Source organism: Drosophila erecta, unplaced genomic scaffold, assembly GCF_003286155.1.
Source record: "Drosophila erecta strain 14021-0224.00,06,07 unplaced genomic scaffold, DereRS2 tig00000126-arrow-pilon, whole genome shotgun sequence".
In the NCBI taxonomy this organism is placed as follows: Eukaryota; Metazoa; Arthropoda; class Insecta; order Diptera; family Drosophilidae; genus Drosophila; species Drosophila erecta.
In genome coordinates this window covers 12,993,108-13,017,519 of record NW_020825209.1, presented here as the reverse complement: position 1 = coordinate 13,017,519, position 24,412 = coordinate 12,993,108, and the positions used below count along the sequence as shown (strand labels likewise).

Sequence of the window (24,412 nt, the reverse complement as noted above, 5' to 3'; positions counted from 1 at the left end):
CTCGCAGCGACTTGGGGTTTGGGCTATTGGAGTTTTAAGGCATTTGGTCTTGGCACATTGACGTCGCTGACACGACAACGAACTGTGTTTGCTTTTCATATTTGGCATTTCAATTCACAATATTTGTGCTGGCAAAAGTAGTGTATTTCTTTTGTTTCGGTTTTGTTTCGGTTTTTCGTAATTTTTTTTTCGCTTGTTTTTGGCACTGACAGAAGTTGACAGTTGCCATCACTCACGCATCCCGTGCGTGGGAACCACCTTGCGGGGGGAAGGGTGGATGTGGGGGAGTGGGTGGTTGTGAGCTGCTTGGCGGCCTTGCCTTTGAAGTGCAGATCCGGCGGATACAAGAAAAAGTGGATGGCCTACGTGACAGCTTATCGTTATCGTTGCAACGGATGGTTTGCCTTCTTTGTGGTCAGGTAAAACGCATAAAGTGTTGCCAGATCAAGTAAAGATGTTAAGAAATTACTTCAAAAAAGGCAGTACAGTTGTCACAAAGAGCACGTAGCCAATAACTAAAAGGCCTTTTTTACCAGTATAACTTTAGTAGTAAATGTAGCAAAGCTAACATTAAGTGGATATTTCATTTCTTTGGACCATTATTCTATATCGGTTGAAATGCGCTTGGAAGGATGTTATTAAAGTGCCATTCACAACGTGCCTATAGTTTCAATGCATGTCCGTTTAATGGCGACTCCCATTTCTAGCAACACTTTTGCGCAATCTTTAATTTCCGCGATGACTCAGCGAAATCGATCAATTGCTGAATCGATTGCCTTTTTCGGACTGCCTCCCACCAAATCCGCCCCGCCCCCTTAGCGCTGACCTTTGCGGTTCTAAATTTGGAAATAGTGCAGTGACGGTCGTGAGTGATTTTGTGGCTTGTGCTGGTCACGCTTTTCTGCCATCCCTAGAATGGTCATTTCCAACTGGGAAAACTCAACAGCAAGCTGCAAATTGTAAACTGCAAACTGCAGCACTCACACCCCGCGAAAGATCTGAAATTAGTCAGCGACACTCCATAAATCAGGCACACTCATAGTAACCGAAGGAAAACAATCGAGTGCTCCGACTCCAGGTCCCCAGGTCCCCAGGTTCCATGTCCCCATGTCCAGTTCCACTTGGGGCAGCTGCCAATGTCTCGGGGTCCAAGCGATTAGCATACAATTTGTGGGAGGCGGGGCGGAGAGTAGTGGGGTTCACACTCGCGGCCATAAATAATAATCGCTAGGGGTCTTTGGCTTGCAGTCCCCGGGAGTTCGAAGTTAAAAGAGTTAAGAGTTTTCGGACTGCCAGTTGGTTCCCGTCTGGCAGTTGTCGGTACAAATTGCACCGTTAATAAAGTCAAAATCGGATTAGACACGGTCCACCGCCCTCTTTTTTTCTTGTGCTGTTTTTCTATATTTTTTTCTGAACAAAACTCAGCTGCAAGCCGAGCCACCTGTGATATCTGTTGTAGATATAGCCGCGATATACATACACAACCCCTTCACACCCCCCAATCAGGCAAACGAACGGCCCACCCGATCGATTGGCCAGAAATTTGATCTCGGCTGGGACCAAAATCAAATGGCCAACACAATAAATTCACCTCTAATGAATTTTGATTCATTTCCATTTGCTTTTGGCGCAAACAACTAAATAACTCTGGCAATCAATGGGCCAAAGGGGGGACTGTACAGAAAATATTGACCCATATATGTCAGAATTGGACGGTAGGCGAATCAGCAAATCGGTGACAGAAGCCAAATGATTCGATATGGATCGAGATCTAGGTGGATTTTGTTTGAACCATTATATCGATAGAAAACAATTTGTAAAATAAATTCCCTATGATTATAGGTAAGCTAATTAAATTTGAATATCCTGAAGATAGAAACTCTGTGAATTGCTTTAGTTTATATTAACTAATCGTATTATCTTGGCTGGTAAAACTCATGGTAAATTACACATGGTAAATATTGTGAGGGATTCGGTATGGGCTGAAGCAGTATTTGAATATTGATGGGCTGCCATGCATTTCTTTGCTGCAATTCACTTGCATAACGTCACGTCTTCTCTGAGCTCTGAGCTCTGGATGGACAACTTTCTTTGCGGACGTGCCATCCATGCCTCCAATTCGTCATTACCCATTGTGCAGTCGCTCCCAAATTCTTAAACTTCCCATTTGATATGCACTGGCCAGGTAATCAATACACATTTATAGGGTTAACCCATTATTTATTATGAAGGCTTGCAGTTATGCCAATCAAAATGTTTGCCAATGATTTCCAATGCGTTCGCTGTAATCCTAGTAACCCTAACGCTTGCGATTGTAGCGTTGTGGACGATGGCGTTTGCGAATGCGGGGGCGACGAGCTCTTTCCTCAGCCATCTGGAGAAGATCCGGTCCTATTTCTTGTTTATTGTTCTTGAGAAAGTCGACCACTTCCATCGAGAGTTTGCAGTTTGCCTTTGTAAAGAAACTGATGGCCTCGCAGTTGCGGGAACGCGATAGGCATCCCGTTCTGACCAAGCGCTGGACATACCCTTCAATGGTGCTGGGAAAATCGTAGTTTATTACGTAACGAATGCCCGGCACATCCAATCCGCGCCAAGTCATATCGGTGGCCACTATGATATTGTAGGCGCCATTGCGAAAATCACGGATTATGACTTCCTTTTCCACGGCATTGCGTCCGCCGTGGATGCCCTCGCAGGGCACAAAGAGCCGAATGAAGTCCACCAGTTCGTTCACGAGCTTTTGACACTTCACATAGATCACCACTTTCTCGGGACTGTCACTCGAATCATAAAGTGCAGCTAGCTCGTCCTTAAGGCGATGCATTTTGCAACGTCCATCGATTACATCCACCCGCTGGTGAATGTTCTGCAATCCCTCACTAGAATTGTTGATTGGACCCACGCGGATCGAGGTGTATTGGCCCATAAACTTGTTGGCCATCCGCTCCAGATTACGTGTCCACGAGGTCGTGGTGATGATCAATTGGGCACGTGGACGTAGGCGGCATAGCAGCCGGCAGATTTGGCCCTCCAAGCCCACGTCAATCATCAGGTCAATGTCGTCTAGAACCAAATAGGCGCAACGATCCAGTTCCACCCCATGTTTCTTATCATCTATCATTTCCAGAAGGCGAGCAGCGGAGGTCACCAGCAGATCGCATGCGGAATGGCTTTGCCATTGACCACTGCCCAAAAGGCAATGAGTCCTAAGCTCGCGAGGATTCGCATAGCTTAAGACCTCGTTGTGGACAAAAGTAGCAGCCTCGCGTCCGTCCACCAAAATCAGGACAATGGGTCCCTTCTTGTGTCGCGATGATCCGCGCTTCTCCTGTATCTTCAATATGCCAGGCAGTAGGTAGGCCAATGTCTTACCCGTGCCCTTACCGGAAATCATCACTAAATTTCTACCCGCCTGGGCAGCCGACCAAGTTTGCGCCTGGATGGGCGTGGGCTCTTTATAGCCTTCAAGATCCAGTCGCCGTAATATGGTCGCATCGAAGCCGCTGCGGTGGAAACTCTCTATGGGCTTGGGAATGGGTCGCATATCCCAGCTGGACAAGGTGATTTTGTGGCGTTCGCGATAAGAATCAGCTTCATTTTCGAGCCCATCATTTGGCTGTTTCCTGGTCTGGCATATTATGGGGGGACTTCGGCTTTTGGGTGGGGAACGATCCCTACATGGATTGCGTTGGGGACTGCGGCTTCTGATCGGGGAGCCATTCTTCGAGGCCTTAGGAGTGGGGCTGCTGCTTCCGACCCTCCATTGACCGGACTCCTCGCGATTGACCGTACTTTTGGGTGCCGGACTACCGGTCGCCAGATCTGCTTTCTTCTTCTCAGTTTTGTAGCCATTTTGATGTGGAGAGCTGCTGCTGCTCCTACTACTTGATTCATTTTTTCCGCGATAAGTTTTAATGGACTTGAACGAATTTGGCGATGGCCAAGTTTCATTAACGCGATGAACAGCGCTTCGGAGTCGTGAAACTGTCTCTTTCTTGTGGCTACCTCGAGAATTTGATCCCGAATTGGATCCTGAATCGGACCCCGAACCGGTACTCGAATGGGATCTAGAATCGTTTCCGGAATGGGACCCAGATTCTGACCCAGAATTGGACCGCAAATTGAATTTTCCTCGCACCTTGCGATCACTCATGCCACGGCTGCCGCTTTTTGACTTGCAGGGCGTAAACCTAAAAGATACGTCAGTAGCACAAAGGCCACCGGAACTATGGCTCACGACTTTCAATTTTGATTTCTGGTCCTGAGCTCCATGTCGTTTAGATGAAGACCTAGCCCTCACAAAGCGGGACTCCGACCCAGAACTGGAGGATCTTGATGTCCTGGACAAGCGGCTCGTACCAGAAGCGCTGGAATGCGAAATCGATGAGCTCGAAGACTTGGCACGCTTACGGAATGGATTATTTGACTTGTAAGCCTCTTTTTCACCAACTTTCTTCTTCGGCGATTCGATTTCCATATCCGAATGCTTATCTGCAGGAGAACCTTTGTCTTTCAAGCTCTCCATCTCCAGTTTCCTGACTTCCTCTGACATTTTCTGTAGCGGTTCTTTGCGCTCTGATATCTCCGTTTCAATTTTTGCCAGGACACTGAAATTTTTTCTTGTCAAGACAGCGAAATGTCAAGTGAAGTGAAATAAGTGACAACTCTAGATTTTGGTGTTGGTTAATTTTCAGTGTGGTCATACCACACAAATTTTAATATAATCTACATATACCAAAAGGTATGGGAATGTTCGATGTGGATCTATATTATGAATAATATATACCAAATTGTTGTTTATAGTTCATTATTTTATTTCTTTTATAGCATGTCAACAAGTGTGTCAGTAATGTCTTATCGAGGGCCCGGCGTATTGTGTAAACGGAGCATCCACAGTTCCGTATAAATCTAGATGGTTTATAATTTAAGTGCACTTTATGGTCTTCAATGTGCTTCATTTCCCGAGTGCACACTGTCCCAGTTCCGGACAGAGATACGGATACGTGTTTGCAGTCCGCTGGCGGAAGTGCAGAGCTCTCGTACTCGAATCGAAAGACCCGAAAAAAAGGAGAGCTGGTCATTATCTGGCCCCATTGGGTTATCTGCGTATAATTGGCGACTGTGTGAGTGCCTGAATGTTTGTTCAATTAAAAGCATTCGCTGGCGTTTTATCAAATTCAATTAGACGACGACGCAAACCAAACAAAATCCGAAAAAAAACGCGGCAACAAAGTTGCTCAACGCGGATTCAATTCAAAGGGAGGTGTAACAACTCTCTAAATAAAAATTATAAAGCTGAAGAAAAAATAAGAAGTACATGCATGCATAGGCGAGGAGGTCTAACTATAGAAAATCCGTATAATTAACTAGATAAATTGGCAAGCAATTGGCTGTACAGATCGTTAAGGCTAATGATCGTCAGACAGATCTCTAACGATCTCCTTTGGCTAATTGGCCCCCAGTACGCCAGTACACCAGTACACCAGAACGCCCCTCGACCCTCCACCCTCCACCCTCCACCCGTCCTTCCGACCACCCTTCATTTAAAATGGCCATCAAGTCGTAATTACGACCGTTGTTGGAACGATGAAGACATCAAATCGCACTGCATCGCCTCAGAATTGCTGGCCATTCAAAGAGATTTGCCTGTGGTCTTTGCTTAAGACCCCCAATCCCCGAGACCCCTTCTACAGCTCGGGGAGTTTCAATTAAAGTTCCATTAACGCTTCACGACACACACAATTATCAAAAATTATATTTATGCTTATGACATTTCCGGCAGCTCCCCAATTTCCCCCCGCCGATCTTTGGACGGTGCAAAATTTATGCCCCCTGTCTGAGTCATTTCATTTATTTCGAGACAGCGCAGACAGAAGATCAAAGCAACTTCATGATTATGCTGCACGCATATCCATCACCATATCGAGCTCGAGCACTCGCCTTGGGGTGGAGTTGTCTATGGATCCATGGATGCACTCGAGGATTGGGGGAATGTCCAACATCTACTGAGGTGAGGTGAGGTGAGGTGTGTGTGTGTGTGCAGGTGCAGCTGAGACTGTGGATGTGGATGTGGCTGCTGGGATCGCTGTGTGTGGCTGCAGTGGTCGGGGGAGTGGATAATCGGCACAAAGCGTAGAAAAACGGCGTTACATTCAACACTTTTGCAGTGAGCCTATCTTTGTGAGCTTCCTTTAAAATCACCTTCCCTGCCAGGCAGTCACTGGATTAACTGTCAATTTAGAATCCTAACCCTAATTATATTGCATTTTTACGCCGACCAATGTCGGAGCGGGCCTAAATTCTGGGCCATGTTCCCTGAAGAAAAGAAGCAACAGTCCACACACGCGAAGGAAACGAGAGGAGATCGACGCAGCAGGAGACCCCCAAAGGGGGCAAGGCGATCTCGTTGCCGATACGAATTCGCAAAAGCACAAAAAGGCTGCAACAAGACAACAAAAAATAGAAAAGGAAAAAAACAACAGCACAGCAGCAAAGCAGCAAAACAGAAAAACAGAAAAAAATAGCTGCAACATCGGGGCAACCAGCAGAAGTAAAGACAAATTGTCTACGGGTTGAGGTCTTGCTATTGGCCTCCAGCGTGACGATGTCGGGTGCTACTGGCGCCACTCAGCGCCAACCAAACAGAAAAGAGGGCCAAAAGGCAGGGGGCAGGGATTTGTGGTTATGGCATGTGCCACCCAAACCAAACCAAGCCAAACCGAAACCGAAACTGAAAAACAGACTACAGACTGCAGAAAGCTGAAAACTGAAAAACAAGCAAGTAGTGTTACCTATCAATGAGAAGATCGTATGTGCATCTAATGCAACATGTTCAGCCAAGGTACCAATTTTGAACAATTTTTAACTTGGACTTGGGCACTCTGGGTATTACGACAAGTCCATTCTTTTTAACGCTTGTATTGCTTAATTTTTAATGGGTGACGACTGGTAAGGGTACATTTTTTGATATTTTTATAAAGTTGGTTTTTACTGATTCCTTAAATATCTATTTCATTGCTGTGCCACTTTCGCACAATTTGTTTTAATTTGTAAGTTTAACGGTGTCCTTCCGTTGCATTAGGCAACTCTATCGAGGGAATTCCCCCTATATTATCCCTGCCCGTTGGCTTATTTCAGTACTTCATTGAAATGATGAACTTTTCACAATCGCTTCGGCTGAGCAACTAAGCCGGCTCAATGAACCCTGTGTGACCTGGTTTCTTCCTACGGTTTTCCTGCCGGAGTGCCGTTGGCCAGGTAAGAAGCCTTTTAGCCGAGCCGAGCGGAGGAATAAAAGATGAAATGGAAATCTGTCGAGCTCCTGGCACTTGCCGAGTGTCGAGTTGTCGCGGTTGTGTGTAAAGTGTGTGTAAAGTGTGTGCGATGGAAATGCAATGAGCATGAATGGCGACTTACCTTGCACAATGCCACTCCCGTGTCCAAACGATCCATAAAGTTATCGGCATTGATGCTCAGCTCTGGATACAGAGTGCTGAGCCACTCGGCCAAATCCTCCCTCATGGCCTCCAGATACTCCTCACTGGATTTAAATGGCCTATATGGCCTCGCCTCCAACATGGCCATTGTGTCGGCTTGGAATCTTTTTTGGAATCCTCCTAAACTTCTATTCACAGCTTCTTTGCCTTCGCTTTCGCTTTCGATTTCGATTTTCAGATTTGTTTTGGTTGGGTATAATATATATATATTTATATATATTTATATATATCTGTGGTTTTTCAGACCCTAGCAAAGATTGGTCGTCGTGTTTTCGTTATGCTTTTGGCTGCAGTGCATCGCGTCTGGTTCGGATTAGCGTTTCGGTTAGGTTCGGTTCGATATTGAGCTGAAAGAAATCCAAAGTATAAACATAAATTAACATTTTGTTAGTCATTATTATGGCATAGTATGTACGAGTATGCTGCGGAAATGCAAGAATTTCCTCAACTCCTCGTCTGGAAATCTCGTTGATTGATGATATGTAATCAGATTGCCGGCGAATGGATAATAAATTGTAAAAAATTGTTGCACCAAAACGGCGTAAATTTATGATTGTGCCACTGCAGCTGACATAATTATGGTACTGAAAACCGCAGCGGCAAAGGCAACGGCAACGGCAACGGCAAACCACCGCCGCCGCCGGCAAAACAGCAACTGCAAAGTTATACAAATAAAATCAATAAATAAAACATAAAAGTCGGTGACTTGAAAAAGGCCCAGACAAACCAGCGGCAACCTCTAGAAAAATAAAACAAAGTCGGTATTGGGGCGCCGGGTTAATGGCATCTCACACCCAAGTTGTCCGTTTTTTTCTTTTAGTTTTTTACCCCCAGCTCATTAACAGCAGCAACTAATTGGCGGTGAGCCCAATTGAACTGTGAACTTCGGCCGGTGGGAGATTAATGTCGAAGACGATCGCCAACAGGCAATTGCCATTCAAGGCCAGTCATAAAACTTATGGCTTATCAGGAGCGTTTATCGAATTATCGTTGCATAAGGATGCCGCAACAGGATTCGGCCTTGGGCCATCAGAACAGGTTGCTATTATTGCCATCCGCCCTTCATTAATCCTCATCCTCATCCAATGGAATTAAACTTTTGCTGAAGGGCACCCAGGACAAAGGAAACCGAAGCGCAACTTTCTGTATGTAAGTGTTAATCTGAACTATAAATATATTGCAAAATGCCATATGAAATAAAAACCGTTATATGGTAATAAGTACATAAATTCTCAACCTTAAGTGGCAGCACATAGCATAAAATTCTAACTGAAAAGCAGAACCTCACCATAGATACACCTGCTCTCTTAATAACAAATTATAATAATTAGGCCAAGGTGCTGCTGGGTCAGGTCTTGTATCTTGTTTTTGTATCTTGTATCTTGTAGGAGCGATCCAATCGATCGGTAATCATAAAAACGCCATGGGTGAAAGAGTGGGCACAAAGCTGCAAGAAATCGAATACCATTCGCACTAGCATTCCGCTGTTTGTTGCTCGGTTTTGGTTTTTGGTTTTTGGTTGTTGCTTTTTAGAGATCGCTGCGTGTATTTTAAATGTTTTGTGTATTTAATTCGCCTGGCTATTGGATCCGTTGGTCCCCGCAGCTGTATTAAGTGCTTGCGCAATCGTCCCATTCCCGATGAGGCTGGTCTTAATTAAGGCGCACCGATTTGGCCACTTACGTGTTTTTTCAAAGTGATCAAGCGGATTCGGATTCGGATTCGGGATCGGATTGCGATTGCCATTTCGTATTCGAATTCGGATTCGCATTCGGACAAGTACAAAAAACACCCATGTGTGTTGGCTAATTTGCTGACCATTGATGGACCCAAAACCTACCTCCGGGGGGTTTGGTTTTTGGCTAAATCCGCATCTCATCCCCGCGGATTTCACTTTCGCACTTGCGAAAATCTTTTTGCCTAGATCGATCAATCTATTCACATGCCACGCCCCCTGCTGTTGGCCCAAGACAGAAAACACCTACAAAAAAAAAAAACAAAACAATCGAAAAAAAAAAACAATAAAATGAAACCCTGGAAAAAATAACACACAAAAGTCGCAAACTTTCGAGACAAACATATATGCAAATGCTCGCTGGCCTTTTGTTCGAATGATTAGCGGTATTTTTGAAAGTGAATTTAATTAAAAAATCCTCATCCAAACACAGCGAAATGTCTGTATATACAGCACACACATTTTGCATAGGATGCGTCGCGTCGTTGGCATCGATTCGCATATAAGGTCTGCCCCACTCCATTCCAATCCAATGCGATTCAATCTCCTCCCATCGCCAAGTCCGGTAATTGAATGCGCCTCGACAGTTTTCGCTTTGTTTTTTTTTTCTTCTTATTATATTGTATTTTGGCCATTGCCGATTTCCACATTCGAAATTGTCAACACAACTCCCCCGCATTTCCCAACGTTTTCTACATTGTTTTCAATGCCTCTCCACTCAGTGAGGCGTGAAACTTGTCCCTTATCTGACCAAAAGTTCCCAGACTCGATGGCAATTGGATTGGTGGGTTCCCATATATGTATATAGTATATTTTGTTATCAGATATTGCAGCAATTGCTCAACATGACCTTGTCTATCGGAAGAAAACAGCTTCTGTATCAAAGTGCTTAAGTAATCAACCAAGGGTACAATCATAAACTTCTTATCTTTTGTGTCATATTTACAACTGTTATTGGAACATTTTCTGATTAAGGTATATAAAAGTGAATTTTTGAAATACGACAGAAAAAATAAGAACGTGATTACTTATATAAGCGGTAAAACTGGTAGACTCATTGCAATTCGGCGATTTTTGCATCCTGTTTACGGTTTCATTATATTTCGTTCTTCAAACTAACAGCTGAGCAACAAGTGCACTAATGAACTCCCCCAACTTCCCAATACGCTTCATACTTCTCCTTGGCCTTTTCCCCACTTTTCACAATGCCAAAGTGTGAATTGCCGGATGACAGTAAAAGTGATCGAGAGTTGTGGCTTCAACAGCAGTTGGTCTGGAAAATATGTTATAAAAGTAACGAATTCAATCTTTTTGTTGCTGCTGCTGCTCTTGTTGTCTTTTTCAATTAACAACTCCAAAAGTGGCAAAAGAGATGGAGTATGTGTTTGTTGTTGGGTCATGCAGCAGAGTTTCACAATGCTGAAATGTCGTATCGACATACGATGGACCCAATAGGATAGTTATACCGGACACTTGGGCACTTCAAGTGCGAGTGAAACAAGACATCAAGTATCTGTTGCATATCCAAGAGATACTCGACGGTTTTTAATATCAGCTTGATTAAAGCAGTACAAAAAGAATAAGTAAATAATATGATAAAAACAAACTCGTGATAATGAGGTGCTATATACTATAGCAATAATTATACTGATATGGGTTGATGGCAAGCTTTTTTCAGTGTACGCCCAGGAGAGTTCTCCTCCATATATTTTCTTTTCATGCCACCCAAACGTTCAATGACACTTGAGGCGACAATCGAAACGATTTCGTTGCAGGCCCACACCATTCAATTGGAGTGCAGTTCACACTCCCACTCCGCCCCATTGCCAAGCAGCTCCAATTCCAATTCCAATTCCATTTCCATTTCCAATTTCAATACCAATTCCAATTCCACTTCCATCTCCGTCTCCGTCTCCGAACACTCTCGAAATCATCCGAACTTGATGCACTCGCATCTGTCAGAAATTTCAGTGTCGAATGTGGACCATGGACCATGATTTTGACAGTGGAATGGATGCAACTCCGTCTGCGTTGAGTGCTCCCCATTCAGCAACAACATTTGAAATCTCGTTCAAGTGCAAAAGTTATTTTCACAAGTTATTATCTATCCATTTTCAGCCATCGAGCCAACAGCAACAATGGTAACACAGCACTCGACTGGAGTTCCCCTTATTCGCCCTCTTTTGCATATGCCCATATGTATGAATGTGTGTATGAATGTATGGCCACATGAATGTTTGGCTCCTTTTGTGGCCATTCCCTTTTGGCTCCTTTTGTCTGTTGATGCATTGTCATCATCATATCCACCCATTGCATTCCCTCCCATGCATGCACAGATATATATTTACACATTTATATGTATATATCCATTATCAGCCATAAATGTGAGCACTATCCGAGTTCCTCCTCATTTTCCGCATTTCCCCGCTCATTTGGTTAAATGCACTTGCCGGAGTTTCCTTTTTGACGGCTTTGTCTCCGTTTCGTTGTGTCATTTACGGCTAAATCAATAGACGCCAGACAAAAGGAGAACCGGCGCCTCCATTTTGTAGTTAAGAATCAAAAAATATAGTGAGCAAAAAAATGTTCTGGCATAGAGTGGCTTGCATGTGATTACAGTGGTTTGCATGTTAACAATAATCGAAACCATATAAGCTTACATTTTCCCTATCCATATCTGCATAGTTTAAGCGCCGACGACTCTGCATTAATTATATTATAATTAATAGGTACAAATAACGAAAACTAAGCTACGAGTTGATTTATCGCATGCCATCTAAATTTTACATTTTTTATGGCAACATACATATGTTATGAACGTAGAAACAACATGATACGGCATTAAAAAATTGCATATTTTATGGGAATCGAACTTGGAGCTATGCTACGTTATTAATTTGCTGATTTTATGTAAACATGTAAACATTAATTTATATTTTATACGTTATTTATGCACATTTTAATAATTTATTGCAAAATTGAATATTCATCAATTGAGCTATGCATATACTAGACGGTACAGTTCCCATGGTTCCACTTTGGACTCAAACTTTTTAAGTCGAATCAAACGTTGATCGTTAAATTGATATCTTCTTATATTGTATGTATATCCAACAACCCAGAAGCACTGTACACTTTTCATGTTCATACGGATACTTATATATTAGTCCGTTGGTGTTGGACACTGACGGTGATGTCGCCTGACGATTTTATTGGAGTGCGGTGGAGTGGGTGGCGTGTGTGGGAGGACGACGACCTTGGACTAGCTGAGAGCACTACTGGGGAGGGGGTGAGGGGTTACTACGAGAGTGGGAGGATACCAATGAGCGGATAAGGAAATCCACTGGCAGCGGGCCAAAACTAAAGTTCACCAAACTGACTCACCGCCCAAAGCAAATAATCGAGCTCGGCAACAAGAACAACACCGCATTATATGGGAGTACAAAGAGAAACGGTTTTTGTTATAGCTTTTTTTCGTCTGGCCTTAAGTAGATCAAACTTCCACTCACACACATGTTAACCTTCTAAAGCCGCTGTATCATTTAAAAGGGCAAAGAAAACACAACACAAAAACCAAAGAACTGCAAATCAGCGGCAGCAACAACAAAAAACTTGCCGCTCAATGGCCGCTTTTTGTAGAAATGTCGCAGAAACTTAATTTACAATTTATTTTGCCTCCGACTGTGTAAGCAAAAAAAAAAAACAAAAAAAACAACAAGAGAATAAAAAGACAACAAACAAAGACAAAGCTGCGACAAGTTAAGAATTCGAAACAAGAAACGCAACTTAAGCTGCGTAGGTTTCTTAAGTAACTTCAAATGTTTTGATTAGACTTTAAATGACAACAGCAGCAGCCGCAACACCAACAATAGCTCAGCTCCAAGTTGGAGTCGAACTCAGTCATTTGCGCAGTCGCAGCTGCGCAGTGTGGGTTGCCTCAGGAGCGAGCGAGATGGCCATACGGAGAGAGAGGGGCGAGAACGCAGAGAGGGAGAGCAAGAAGGGGGAGTAGCGCTGACTTTGTTCGACTTTGAAGACCAATGCAATGGCCTCCGCCAAAAGGACAACTTACTACAATAAAAGTATAATATAATACAAGTATGATGCATTTTGTAAACTAGCACATGGTTATTTGCAGATATTAAAAGAAATATAGTTTATGACGGGAGGGTGTCTGGAAATCTTATCAGTTGATCCATCAGTCAATGTGGGGATTACATTGAGCAAACTAGAAAGGTTTTTGCACTATCTAAGAGTCAGATATATGTATGTACACATATGTACATGGACAGTGACTGCGATCGTGCTATAGAATGTATAAATAAAAATAAATAAATACATAATAGGTATATGTACATGTCTACTCCACGCTCAATGACGTAATGGCGGTAGCACTTCGGTGCGTTAAAAGTGGGCTTTTGGCCAAGGAGAAGGAACTCGGTGGCCAGAGGGGCAGCGGGACAAAGGCGGCGATTGCAAGCGTTTTTCTGCCTCGCCACTTCTAATGCTTTTCAGTTTCTACCCCGCCCACTGTCTGACTTTCATTAACCATGGCTTCAAGTTGCTGCCTTTATTGTTGCGTTCCCGCTGCTGTTCTACCTGACTCTTTTCTCTGCCACAGTGCGTACTAAATGGGTTGAATGTTCAGATGTGAGATAGAGTATGGTTAAACTTTTTAAAACTTTTTGCTTTTATGACGAAAAGGATACATATAAACATAGGTACATATGCAAATTGGTATGTTTGTCCTTACTAGATATTACTGAATAATGCAACATACTATACCGATGTATGACTGTACCGTTTTAGTGTTGATTTTATGCTTGCGCTGATGCTGTGAAGTTCTTTCTGCTGCACAACTCATGCCTTTCTGCTCCAACTAACGCCCCCATCCTCTTGCCATCTCCCTCATACGCGGGCTCACCTTTCGCTCGTGCATGTGTGTGTGTGTGAGACAGTCGTGAAGCGCAGCTTTCCGCTCTCTTCTGCGCTCTCTTCTCCGCTCTTGACCTTGAACTTGTGCCGGGTTTACTTTTGTTTTCTTTCGGTCGCCCCGCCAACACTTATGAGTTTTTTTGTTTTTATGTGTGTGCCTTTATTGTTGCCTTTCTTTTTGGCCCGGCCTAATCAGGCTTAATGCCGTCGCCATCTCACTCGCCCTTTTGTGGAGCGGGGTGGAGCGGGGGGTGATCGAAAGGTAGCGTCTTCTGGGAAGCAACCTAAAAAGGGCAATTTTTTGCAGTATTTATGCAGAAATCGAATCGCTTCGGCCTGTAATTTCAACGCTAGTATATGCAAACAAGATTTATATGCCGCTCATAAATACCGATTTTGCCGATTCTCGAACCCTTTCCAAATTCTCAGAACGTTTTAGCCTTGGCAAGTAAACGAATCAATTGATTCCTGCATTTAAGATAGTGACAAATGGGTTATAATATCTCTTGACATGCGAAGATTCTTCCAAGAACCGATTAAATCTGAGTCTAATTCGGTGTTCAAAATTTGTGATTTCATTCGATTCGGCTAAGAATTCGGGTTCACTATTTAAAGCAGTGATTATCTAAACATATTTGTCATTTCAAACAACAATGTCATTAACACTATAACCTTGTTTGGATACACGCCCTGGCTATTTTGCTACTTTGCAAATAACCAAGTGTCAAAGAGTAGTGCTGATAAGTAGTAGTAATTATTTGCATACAGCACTGGACTACTTTTTAGTAATCTACTTTAGCTTGGTTATATATATGAACGAAGAGTGAGTTCAATAAATTATTGTGTACACATGCCTGACTGGAATTTATTCAATTTTAAAGCCATAAATTTGATTTTTCCACGTTTTAGCGTAGTAATAACGTACGAGTATAAATTCGGAACTGGGATTCCGAGTAGACTAGTGCACTACGATCGTCTGACTTGTGGGAGCTGTCTGTTCTGGGGGCAATGGTAATGATGATGAAGAGGACTATCTAATGACAACTGACATTGGCCATGCGACAAGCTCGGTGGCCAAGATGTGTGACACAATTGCCACATATCCAATGACAATGTGTGCAGCTGAGGCAACAACCACCAGCAGCGACAAGGGGCCAAGAACAAAAGTTGCTGAGATTTTGAAATGGAAACCAACCACTGAGTGTCCAAGAGCAAGAGCAAGAACAAAATCTCGGACTAGACCTGCAAACCGTAACTAGAACTCGATGTGGAACTTGAACTGGATCTGGACCTGAACATAATTGGCAATTGTCTAGTCCGTAAAGACCTCCAATGCTCCATCTCCATTTCCATTTCCATTGGCATTAGCATTACCACTTGCCAACGTGCTGAGCTCTTTGGCCAGGTGAGAGTTATGCGTTGTTGTTAATTAGCCATTTACGGCCTGATTGCTGGCAGCCAACTCATCGGCATCGGGCCCAGCCTTCCAGCGATTCCGAGATCACCTGAGATCACCTGGTAACGAGGTCAAGACGCACACACACACACACGCAGCGGGAGCAACCAGGCCACGGCAAACAACTGGAGCACATAGCGGGTGATAACTGTGCGGATCCCTTGATGCAAAAATCCCCTGCAGATCAAATAATTGAGAATTGTAACCCATTGAATTGGCTAAAGTTACACGTTTGCTTTTAATTAGTTGAATACCACTAATACTAATCAAACGATAGCCTTTAAATACCACGTCTATCGAAAGACCGAAAAAAAAAAAAAACTGGAATCATTAGCAAGTGGGCTTTGCGGTTGCGAAACGCACTGTCTTCGGCACTGAAGAACCACTTCGCTGGCGGAGGGCATAATTGATATGCCACACGCACACGGCGATGGATCACTCCAATTTATGCATCGAACGACCAGGAAAACGAATCCAAACTTCGAGTTGGACCTGGACTTTGTCTTGGCGGACCTGCCAAAAGGAGTGGGAGATGATGGGGCGACTTTGAGGCGTTGATGTCAACGTGCCACCTCCATAAACAACTCAATTCGATCGTGAGTCTGGCCACGTTGTTACGAATCGGTTCAATCAACTGCTCCCCACTCTATGTACATATGTACAAATGTACATATGTAAGTATGTATATAAGTAGGTATGCCCCACTCCTTACCTTACCCCACCTTACCGCCCCGATCTGTTTTGATAGCAGGCACGTGATCTGCAGACGAAACGCTGGCGAACCAAATCTGAATGGAGCATTTATGAATGGAGCACTCGGCGCTCAGGTTGGAGCTCGGCTTTATAGTTTGGTTCACTCCAGTTCAGCTGGGTTCTACGATGTGCGTGAGCGTGTGTGCACTGTGCAAAATATGTACTTTGTCTATGTAAGTATCTATTGAAAAGTTATCTCATAGGCTTAGTTTGGAATATTGAAATGTTCGTGATTCAAATAATCAACGAGTAGATAAATAGCTTTCTAAAGATAATTTTTCCTCAGTGTAACCGCTAGATAGTTTCGCTTTCTACAGATCGCTCCTAGGAGTATTACGACGAAGAAGAAGAGGTGGGAATCGGGAGATTGAGCTCTTCTTGTGAGAAGAACCGTTGTTGTAGTCGAATGTATCTGAAGTATCTTTGTATCTGAAGTATCTTTGTATCTGTATTTTGGCACGAATGTCGCATGTTGCTGTTGCTGTTACTGTTGCTGTTGTTGACGCCGTCGTCGTAGTCGTCTGACGCATTTGTCTGCCTGTCTCAGTGCGTGGCTTAACAACTTGAAATTGTGGCATAAACACGTTCTACAATTTCCGGCATGAGTGTTGGGCGTTTTGTTGTTTGTTGTCGCCGTTGTTTTTTTTCTTAGTCCTCTTTTTTTGTTTCTTTCTGTATTTTTGTTTATTGGTGGTTCCATTGATCATCATTATCCGCAAACAAAACACACGATTTTAGATCGCATCTTCGTTGCCCACTGGGAAGCTTCTCCCCGCCCCCAAAGGAGGAGTGTGTTTTAGTACCCTAAAAATATCCACCTCCCTTGGCTAATGTCAATGATCCATTCGAGCTATTTGGGAGTCTCGTTTCTCAGGGCTATTTATGGCTAACCTTGCGGCTCCAAAAAGCAAACAGAGGCGCAACACTAACTCAACGCCAAAAGGTCTTTTATCTCGCGGCTGCAGGCGATATTTTTTGTGTGTCGCTTTTAGAACAATTAATTAGTGTTTGTCTGTTTTTAGTCACACGGCCAGCGAGCAAACGACAAACTTTGGATATCGATCGATTGGCTGACCTTAGTCAGGGATACCAATACAGATAGAGATACAGATAGAGATACAGATACAGATGGGAGAAACAAAAAATTGACACAATTGCTGCGCTTGTGCGCACTTCAATAATGGTTAACGAAATTGAAAATAAATTCACTTTCGATTTCACGTTCGTTGGTTTGGTACAAAATGCTTTAAATTAATTTATGACAAGCCCTTAAGAGGGTTAGAGCAATTAAAATTGATCAAGCTGCGACCCAAGACATTGGAAGCGATGATGATCATGTGGCATCATTAAAACCGCCGGCCAAACAACATCATTTTGTGATAATGATCCGGCAATCAAACAGAGGGCCTAAAACAAAACCAAGCTGGTGTGAATGCCAAGCCATGTCAAATGGCCCAAAACAAATGGCCTAGACCAGAAAGACAGATCTCCAGATTCCAAAAGACGCTGAAACGCACAACCAATCTTGGGCCAGTTTCAATTTCGATTTCGTAATTTAAATTTCAAGTGGATTGGAAACTGTCAAAAGCCCCCCACTACCATTAAAAAAACAAAATAGAAAAATAGGAAACACGAAAAACACAGCAGGTGATCAGAAGGCGGGGCAATTTGAAGGGTGCCTGCAATCAATTAGGTTTTGATGATGTTTGCCGAGTCGAAATTGAGTCCATTGCACGATCATTATACAAGATGATCGCATTATCGACTCAACTTTGACACACTGCAAAAGAGACTGGCGCACAAATTACACGGATATGAACTTGTGCGGATCAATTAAATGACATAATTGGATCCGTTTTGGGTGCGTATTAGCGCTCAGCGATTGTTGATCATTGAAAATCCCCAACGAGATCCATTTTGGAACTCAATGTTGGAGCAAATCGATTATGAGGCAATAATTGAAGTCAGGGACTAATGGCTAGAATGGTTAGTGTTCATTGTTGATGGCTGAGATCTATAGAGCTGATATTCTACTTACTTTAAACACATTTTAGCTGTAAGAAAACCCAACTTGGTTAGAATCACATGCAGAACGGAATCAAACACCGCTTAGGTCATTAATTTTCTTTATCAATCACAGTTCCTGCTCACTGATCAATGATCTAACTGACACATTGCTCTTTGCAATTTCAGTACCTATTGAAGTCTTATGATTTCACTGATCCCATCAAGGTTTTTTCTGCTGGTAGCTCCAAGGGAGTAAACCGCAATCGAACAGACGAGTTCATTGGCACCTCTTGAGCGAATTTCATTGATCAATGTTTTCAGCGCTCATTTATCAAGCTTTCAAGGCGTTCCTTTTCGCTCCAGTTTGCAGATACGTGTATATAGATACACCCACCCGTCGAAGAACAGCCCACGCCTCCCTCTGCAGATCTCGATCTTTGGACATTTGGACATTGGCCATAGACCATACACCATACACCATACACCATCGACCATACACCATCGACCATAGATCAGCGCCGGCATTTCCGCATTGGCATTTGCTTATGTTATTCGAGATCAGCGCACTCGAGTGTTTCTCAAAGCCTTCGATCATTTGATTCCATTTCATTTCCAATTCGCATGCAAAACGGCGCGCATTCTAAAAACGAACGCCGAGCTTGACCAACGCCCAGTGCATTATTATTATCATTATTGTTCCATCATATTTCACTGGCAAATTGCTGGGCGATCGTTAATGGTGACAGGAGAGGCGCCACCAGCTCCTCTACGGCGAAAATAAATGGAAAATTTAAATAAGAAATGCGAGATGTGAAATAAATGTGCCCAGCTAATCGATTAATTGCCACGGCAGCTACAGAAGCACTCAGCGAATGCCTAGATGAATATACCCATACCCACACTCACTTCTGTGTGTTTTTCGCTGCCTGGGTATACTGGCTGGAAACCCCGGGAGGGGTAGTATTTATACCAATACCACCATAGACCATACACCATACAACATAGCTTGCAGGGAAATGTCGTAACGAATGGTCGCCGGAATGGCCCAAACGAATTGCGCAGCCGATAAATGAACAAAGAATTCGCAACGCCCACAAAATGAGGCGGAACATTTAGAATGCTGGGCGCGAAAAGGGCAACAATTTACATTGGCATTGCTGAAATGGTAGGAAGCTGTGCAGCAGAGGGACACGAACTCACACCGAGAAGGTGGATAAGAAAAGAGTGGGTCTGGAGTGCGGAACCCGATAAGGATACTATGATTGGGTATGGTACTAGAAAAAAAGAAGACCAGGGGGCGTGTATATTATTTTGGGACAACTTTCATATATGTACACACATACAAACTTATTTCCTATATAAAAGGTTTTGAATTTATAGTACTATTTCCTATACAAAGGACTTTTAATTTATGCTACTGTTACTCATATAAAGGGTTTTTCATTTTTGGAATTGTTTTGGAGAAACACCAAATGCGAAATAGAAAAGTTCAAAGAAAAAGGGTAACAAGCTTGGTCGAAGGAAACACGAAGCTAAATCAAAGGAAATAACAAGAAAATAAATAAGCAAACATACCAACTGCAAGAAGTAGGCGTCCTAAGAAGATTATGGAAACAGGGAAATGTGCCGACAAAATCCCATCGTCTCACCCTCGCATTTTTCCCCTCCAGGCAAATCCTGGGGTTTTTCCCCAACTTCCCTTTTCCTCGCATTTGGTTCATCATTTGGCCATATCTGTCAACATTCGTCGGGTAAAAATAAAGACATTTTTCTGCACCACCCCTCCTCAAACCAGCGACAAGAGAAAAAAAAAGCAGTCACATATAAACACTTGAGCCTTGCAACACACATATGTGCAACGTGCAATGTGCAATGTGCAATCTGCCATATGCAGTATGCAGTATGCAACATGCAACTGCAACCGGATGGAGCAACTGTACGCCGGGGTGCTGCATATTACGGGGTGCTGGGGGTGGTGATTACCGTTCGGGGACACATCAGTTTTATTGCACTCACTCGGTTTAGTTTCAAGTTGTTGCTGTTGCTGCAGCTAAATGGAATTATTTATGCAAATTTAATGCAATGCAAATGTGAGTAGCTGCGAGAAGAAGCGGGGGAAAAGTGCATTTTATATTGATAACAAGCATAAATCTGTGTATCTATGCACAGCTAGAAAAAGCCTGTTTACCACTATAATAATTCCAAATTAAATATGAGAACTGATACGTTTTCCACCCACTTTTGTTACCCCTGGTTTTATACACAACACTAATTTGCAATACTATGCCTAATTACAGAGGTGTATATTACATACAAAATGTATCTCAATTTTCTTTCTGTGTGAGTACCTGTATCTTTGTCTCTGTATGTGTGTGCTTAATGCACTTTGAGTAAGTTGGTAAATAACCTTTTTTTCTTCTGTTTTTGCAATTTGAAACGAATCGAAACCGTTGGCCTTTTTTGCGGGGGCGGGAGGAGCAGGTAGGGGGCGTTCACTGTCGGCATTTTGTCAAAGGTAATTCATAGTTGTTTTTGTTGCAGCGACATTGACAGGTTGCTGTTGTTGTTGCTGCTGCGATATTGTTGCTGTTCTTGAGTTGCGCATGCGCAGAGAATTTCAATGCAGCATAGATAACCAACTTAGCCCCTTAACCCTCCCCCCACCAGCCTCATCATCACGAACACCCACGGACATGTCTTGGCATAATTAAACAAATCTGCGACAACAAACAGACATGAGCAAGCCATTAACCCATTACTGACCCCAAAACCGGTCACCTATCAACACACTCGCACCGCGTTCACCTTGTTAATTAATGCGAAAAACAACAAGAAAAACAAATTGGAAAACGCACCAAAAAGGGGGCGGCTTGGGAGGGGGTTCAAGATGGAGGCGGGGCCAGACGTTGTCAAAGTTGGAGCCACTAAAAAATCCAAACTTTCAGGGCCAACAAGACCAAGTTGGTGCGTTACACAGAAAATAATTCATTTGTATTTTTACTTCACTTTTCAACCCAGAAATGAGGAAAAATCTTAATTTTCGTTTTATTAAGTGGTAATATAGAAAGCCAATGAGTTGAACGCTAAGAAATAGCTTATAAAAAGGTTACTGGCCTTCTAAACGTGTCCATCCATCCATCCATCTTAATTATGCTAATCACAACTAACAGATTAGATCATAGATTTGTAGCCATCACTTTTCGTTCTGCAAAAGAATGCGGATTTTCCACACGCAAAGTAATGCTTTCGTGAAATTTTCTCGACTATTCCATGGATTTTGCTCTACACAGCCACGCTTGAGAATATGGAATGTATTACTATTTATCAAATAGTAATATATTTACTCTTAATAATTTAAAAAAACACTTTTAATCAATTGAGAAAAATGCAATCAAACGCATGCATTAGCTTATTATACCCAAAGGCAATAGAGAAGAATAGGCATAGGCGTTAAACGATAATTTCCTGCAATTGGAATGGAGAAGAATGGGGCTCCGCCAGCTGTGAAATAGATGTGGATGTGGATACCAGGCATGTATGTACGTACGAGTACATATAAAACCCACTTAACCCCCCAACTACATGCATAGGTTTATGCAATTGAAACTGCAGCTACTTGCAAAGAATCGAGGCGAGAAGATTTAACAAGACGATATAAGGTGGATTGTTGGAAAAAGTTTTCATTAAAAAAAAAGGGGGAAAATGGGGTGGCTTGTGTCGAGGTTAAGGGCTGAAAAGTGAAAACCAATAAACTGCATGGCCTGCTCAATTGGAAAATATTTATGTGCTGAAATTTTCCCGTTCGCGCTTGAGTGGCTTGGATATTGCTTGGGCCTGGTCTTGGCCTGCATCCCCTTTTTGCCCATCCCCAGATCCTCACCTTTCAACGGAACGTTGGAACGTTGGATTTGATTTTCCTTTACTTTATTTTGGCACACAAGGAATGCAACCGGCAAGGAATTCAAGGGAGAGCACTGAACGGTGTCCGCATCGTTTTGTCCGGCATGCGATACATTAGAAGCCGATGGGAATGGGAATGGGAATGAAATGGGCCATATTTCAATACGGAATACAGAATGCCCTTTGGATATGTGTGGTGCAAAATTGATAGCTTTTTAATGCTTTATTTATGGTCACCCAAGCTGTAAACGGTGGCTATATACCCAGTAAAACATAATGTTTAAAGATGGTTTATCTTGCAGTGGCAACACGCGTTGAAGATTCGATAAAAACCTCACTACAAATTTGGTAACTCCGCGTAAATGTTAGAGTATCAAATCAGAAATGTGAAAACCATGAGAGACGAAAAAAAAATCATTAAAAAGAAAAGGGAAAATTCTTTCAGTCGGTGCTGAAAGGTAATAAATAAGCGCAAGATGCGGACACGTGTGCCGTTAATCCAACAGAAGCTATATCTGCAGAGTCGGGCGGAGAACTCCTCATCGCGTTTCTTGCAATCCCAATCCCCCAATGGCAATCCCCGGCAGCAGCCACGCATGGTGCATCGTTCTAATTAACGTCACAAAGACGGAAAGAATCGGGGAACTGGGAACTGGGAACTTGGGAACTTGGGAACTGGGAACTGGGAACCGGGAAGTTGGGGAGCATACAAAAGATGAACGGAGGAAAGAAGGAAGGGCAGCTGCATGCATATAAATTCGTATATATAGATTTATATGGACGCCCAGCCTCATGAATTGCCATTCACATATATATGTGTACACATACGTGTATATATAGGGGTTAGGTCTCCGACTTTGACATCAACTTCCATTCCCAATTCCATATCCATCTCTCAGCGAAGATGTTTGGTTCTTTTTCAATTAGGGATAAGCACTTCTTGGAGGACCAGGAATACGGTTGGGCACTGGAAATTCTTCAACAAATCGAATTGATCCGGGAAAACGATGCACACGGCGCGAAGTTATGCCGCAAAAGCGTAATGCTTCTCATAAATTACAAAAATCAGGCAGTTAAATTGGGTTCCTACACTTAAGTTGCTCAAGTTGTTTACAATCAATTAATATGTTTATGGGCACGCGGAATTGAGAAATCGTTGGTATAAAACATATCCCAAAACACATTGAAATCAGTAACGATAGTGATTCGCTTTGCCATTATTAAGTGCTTTGCCATAGCGGTTTAGCCTACTATTTGACCCGACATGACCTGAATACAAGGGGGGGCCAAGTTAAAAACCCAAAACTGGGACGACAACGACAACTTCTTGTCTGATTTCCAGTCAAATGAAGTTGTTTGCCGTGTGTTTACGCCCACAGCGAAAAGATACAGATAGGCAAATACAAATACGAATACAAATATAAACGTAAAATGTAAATACAAACAGCTCGATAGTTTGACTCGATGGCAAGATGGATTGGCTCGCGATGGGACGACGGACCAGAGTAGGGCTAGGTTTCTAGTATCCAAGATGATGGAGATCGGTGAGGGGAGTGTAAACTCAAGAGATGGGGCTGGGCTACTAACCTTGACCCAATAACAAGTGCTTGGTATGTGCTGAAAGCGTGCTAATTGCAAAGACTTTTCAACACGACCCAATCCGAGGCACCAGCAACATGATGGAGTCAAGTGTAAACACAATAAAAACACACGGATATGAAGCAGATTCAGACTCAGATACAGATACAGATACAGAGAGAGATACATTTACCAATAGAAGTCGAACGATACGATCGCAGCAGCAAATAAAGTTCCACAGTCAATACAGAAAGTTGTGTTTTTGTTTGGTCTTTGCAAATGAAGAAGATTTCAAGCAGAATCAACAATTGGGCGCAACAGACAGATCTGTACATACATATACATATATCTCTGCCCTGGATGTGTACATCTGGCCATATGCACTCGTAAACTCCATTTCCAGACATCTCCAGCAGGTAAACACCCAACCAAAAGTTTCGAACCGAAACCCATCAAAAGCGAACTGCAGCCCCAAATCAAAATCGAACTAAAATCGTACGTAAACACCAGATAAGATAAAATAACTCTTTGCCGTAAAACAGAGCTAAA

The 24,412-nt window shown here is 43.0% G+C and overlaps 2 protein-coding genes across 2 annotated transcripts in view; both read right to left on the bottom strand.

The window, feature by feature from the left end:
• Positions 1 to 24,412, bottom strand: part of LOC6551596 (GAS2-like protein pickled eggs) — a 49,356-nt gene that overhangs the window by 14,524 nt on the left and 10,420 nt on the right. Inside the window, exon 3 of the mRNA XM_026982228.1 lies at positions 7,420 to 7,846. Within this exon, the coding sequence (XP_026838029.1) occupies positions 7,420 to 7,587 (168 nt within the window). The 5' untranslated portion in view covers positions 7,588 to 7,846. The remainder of the gene's footprint in view (positions 1 to 7,419; positions 7,847 to 24,412) is intronic.
• LOC26527006 (putative ATP-dependent RNA helicase CG14443) lies at positions 2,300 to 4,555 on the bottom strand. Its single transcript, XM_015156008.1, has one exon. The coding sequence runs from the start codon at positions 4,553 to 4,555 to the stop codon at positions 2,300 to 2,302; it is 2,256 nt and encodes a 751-aa protein (XP_015011494.1).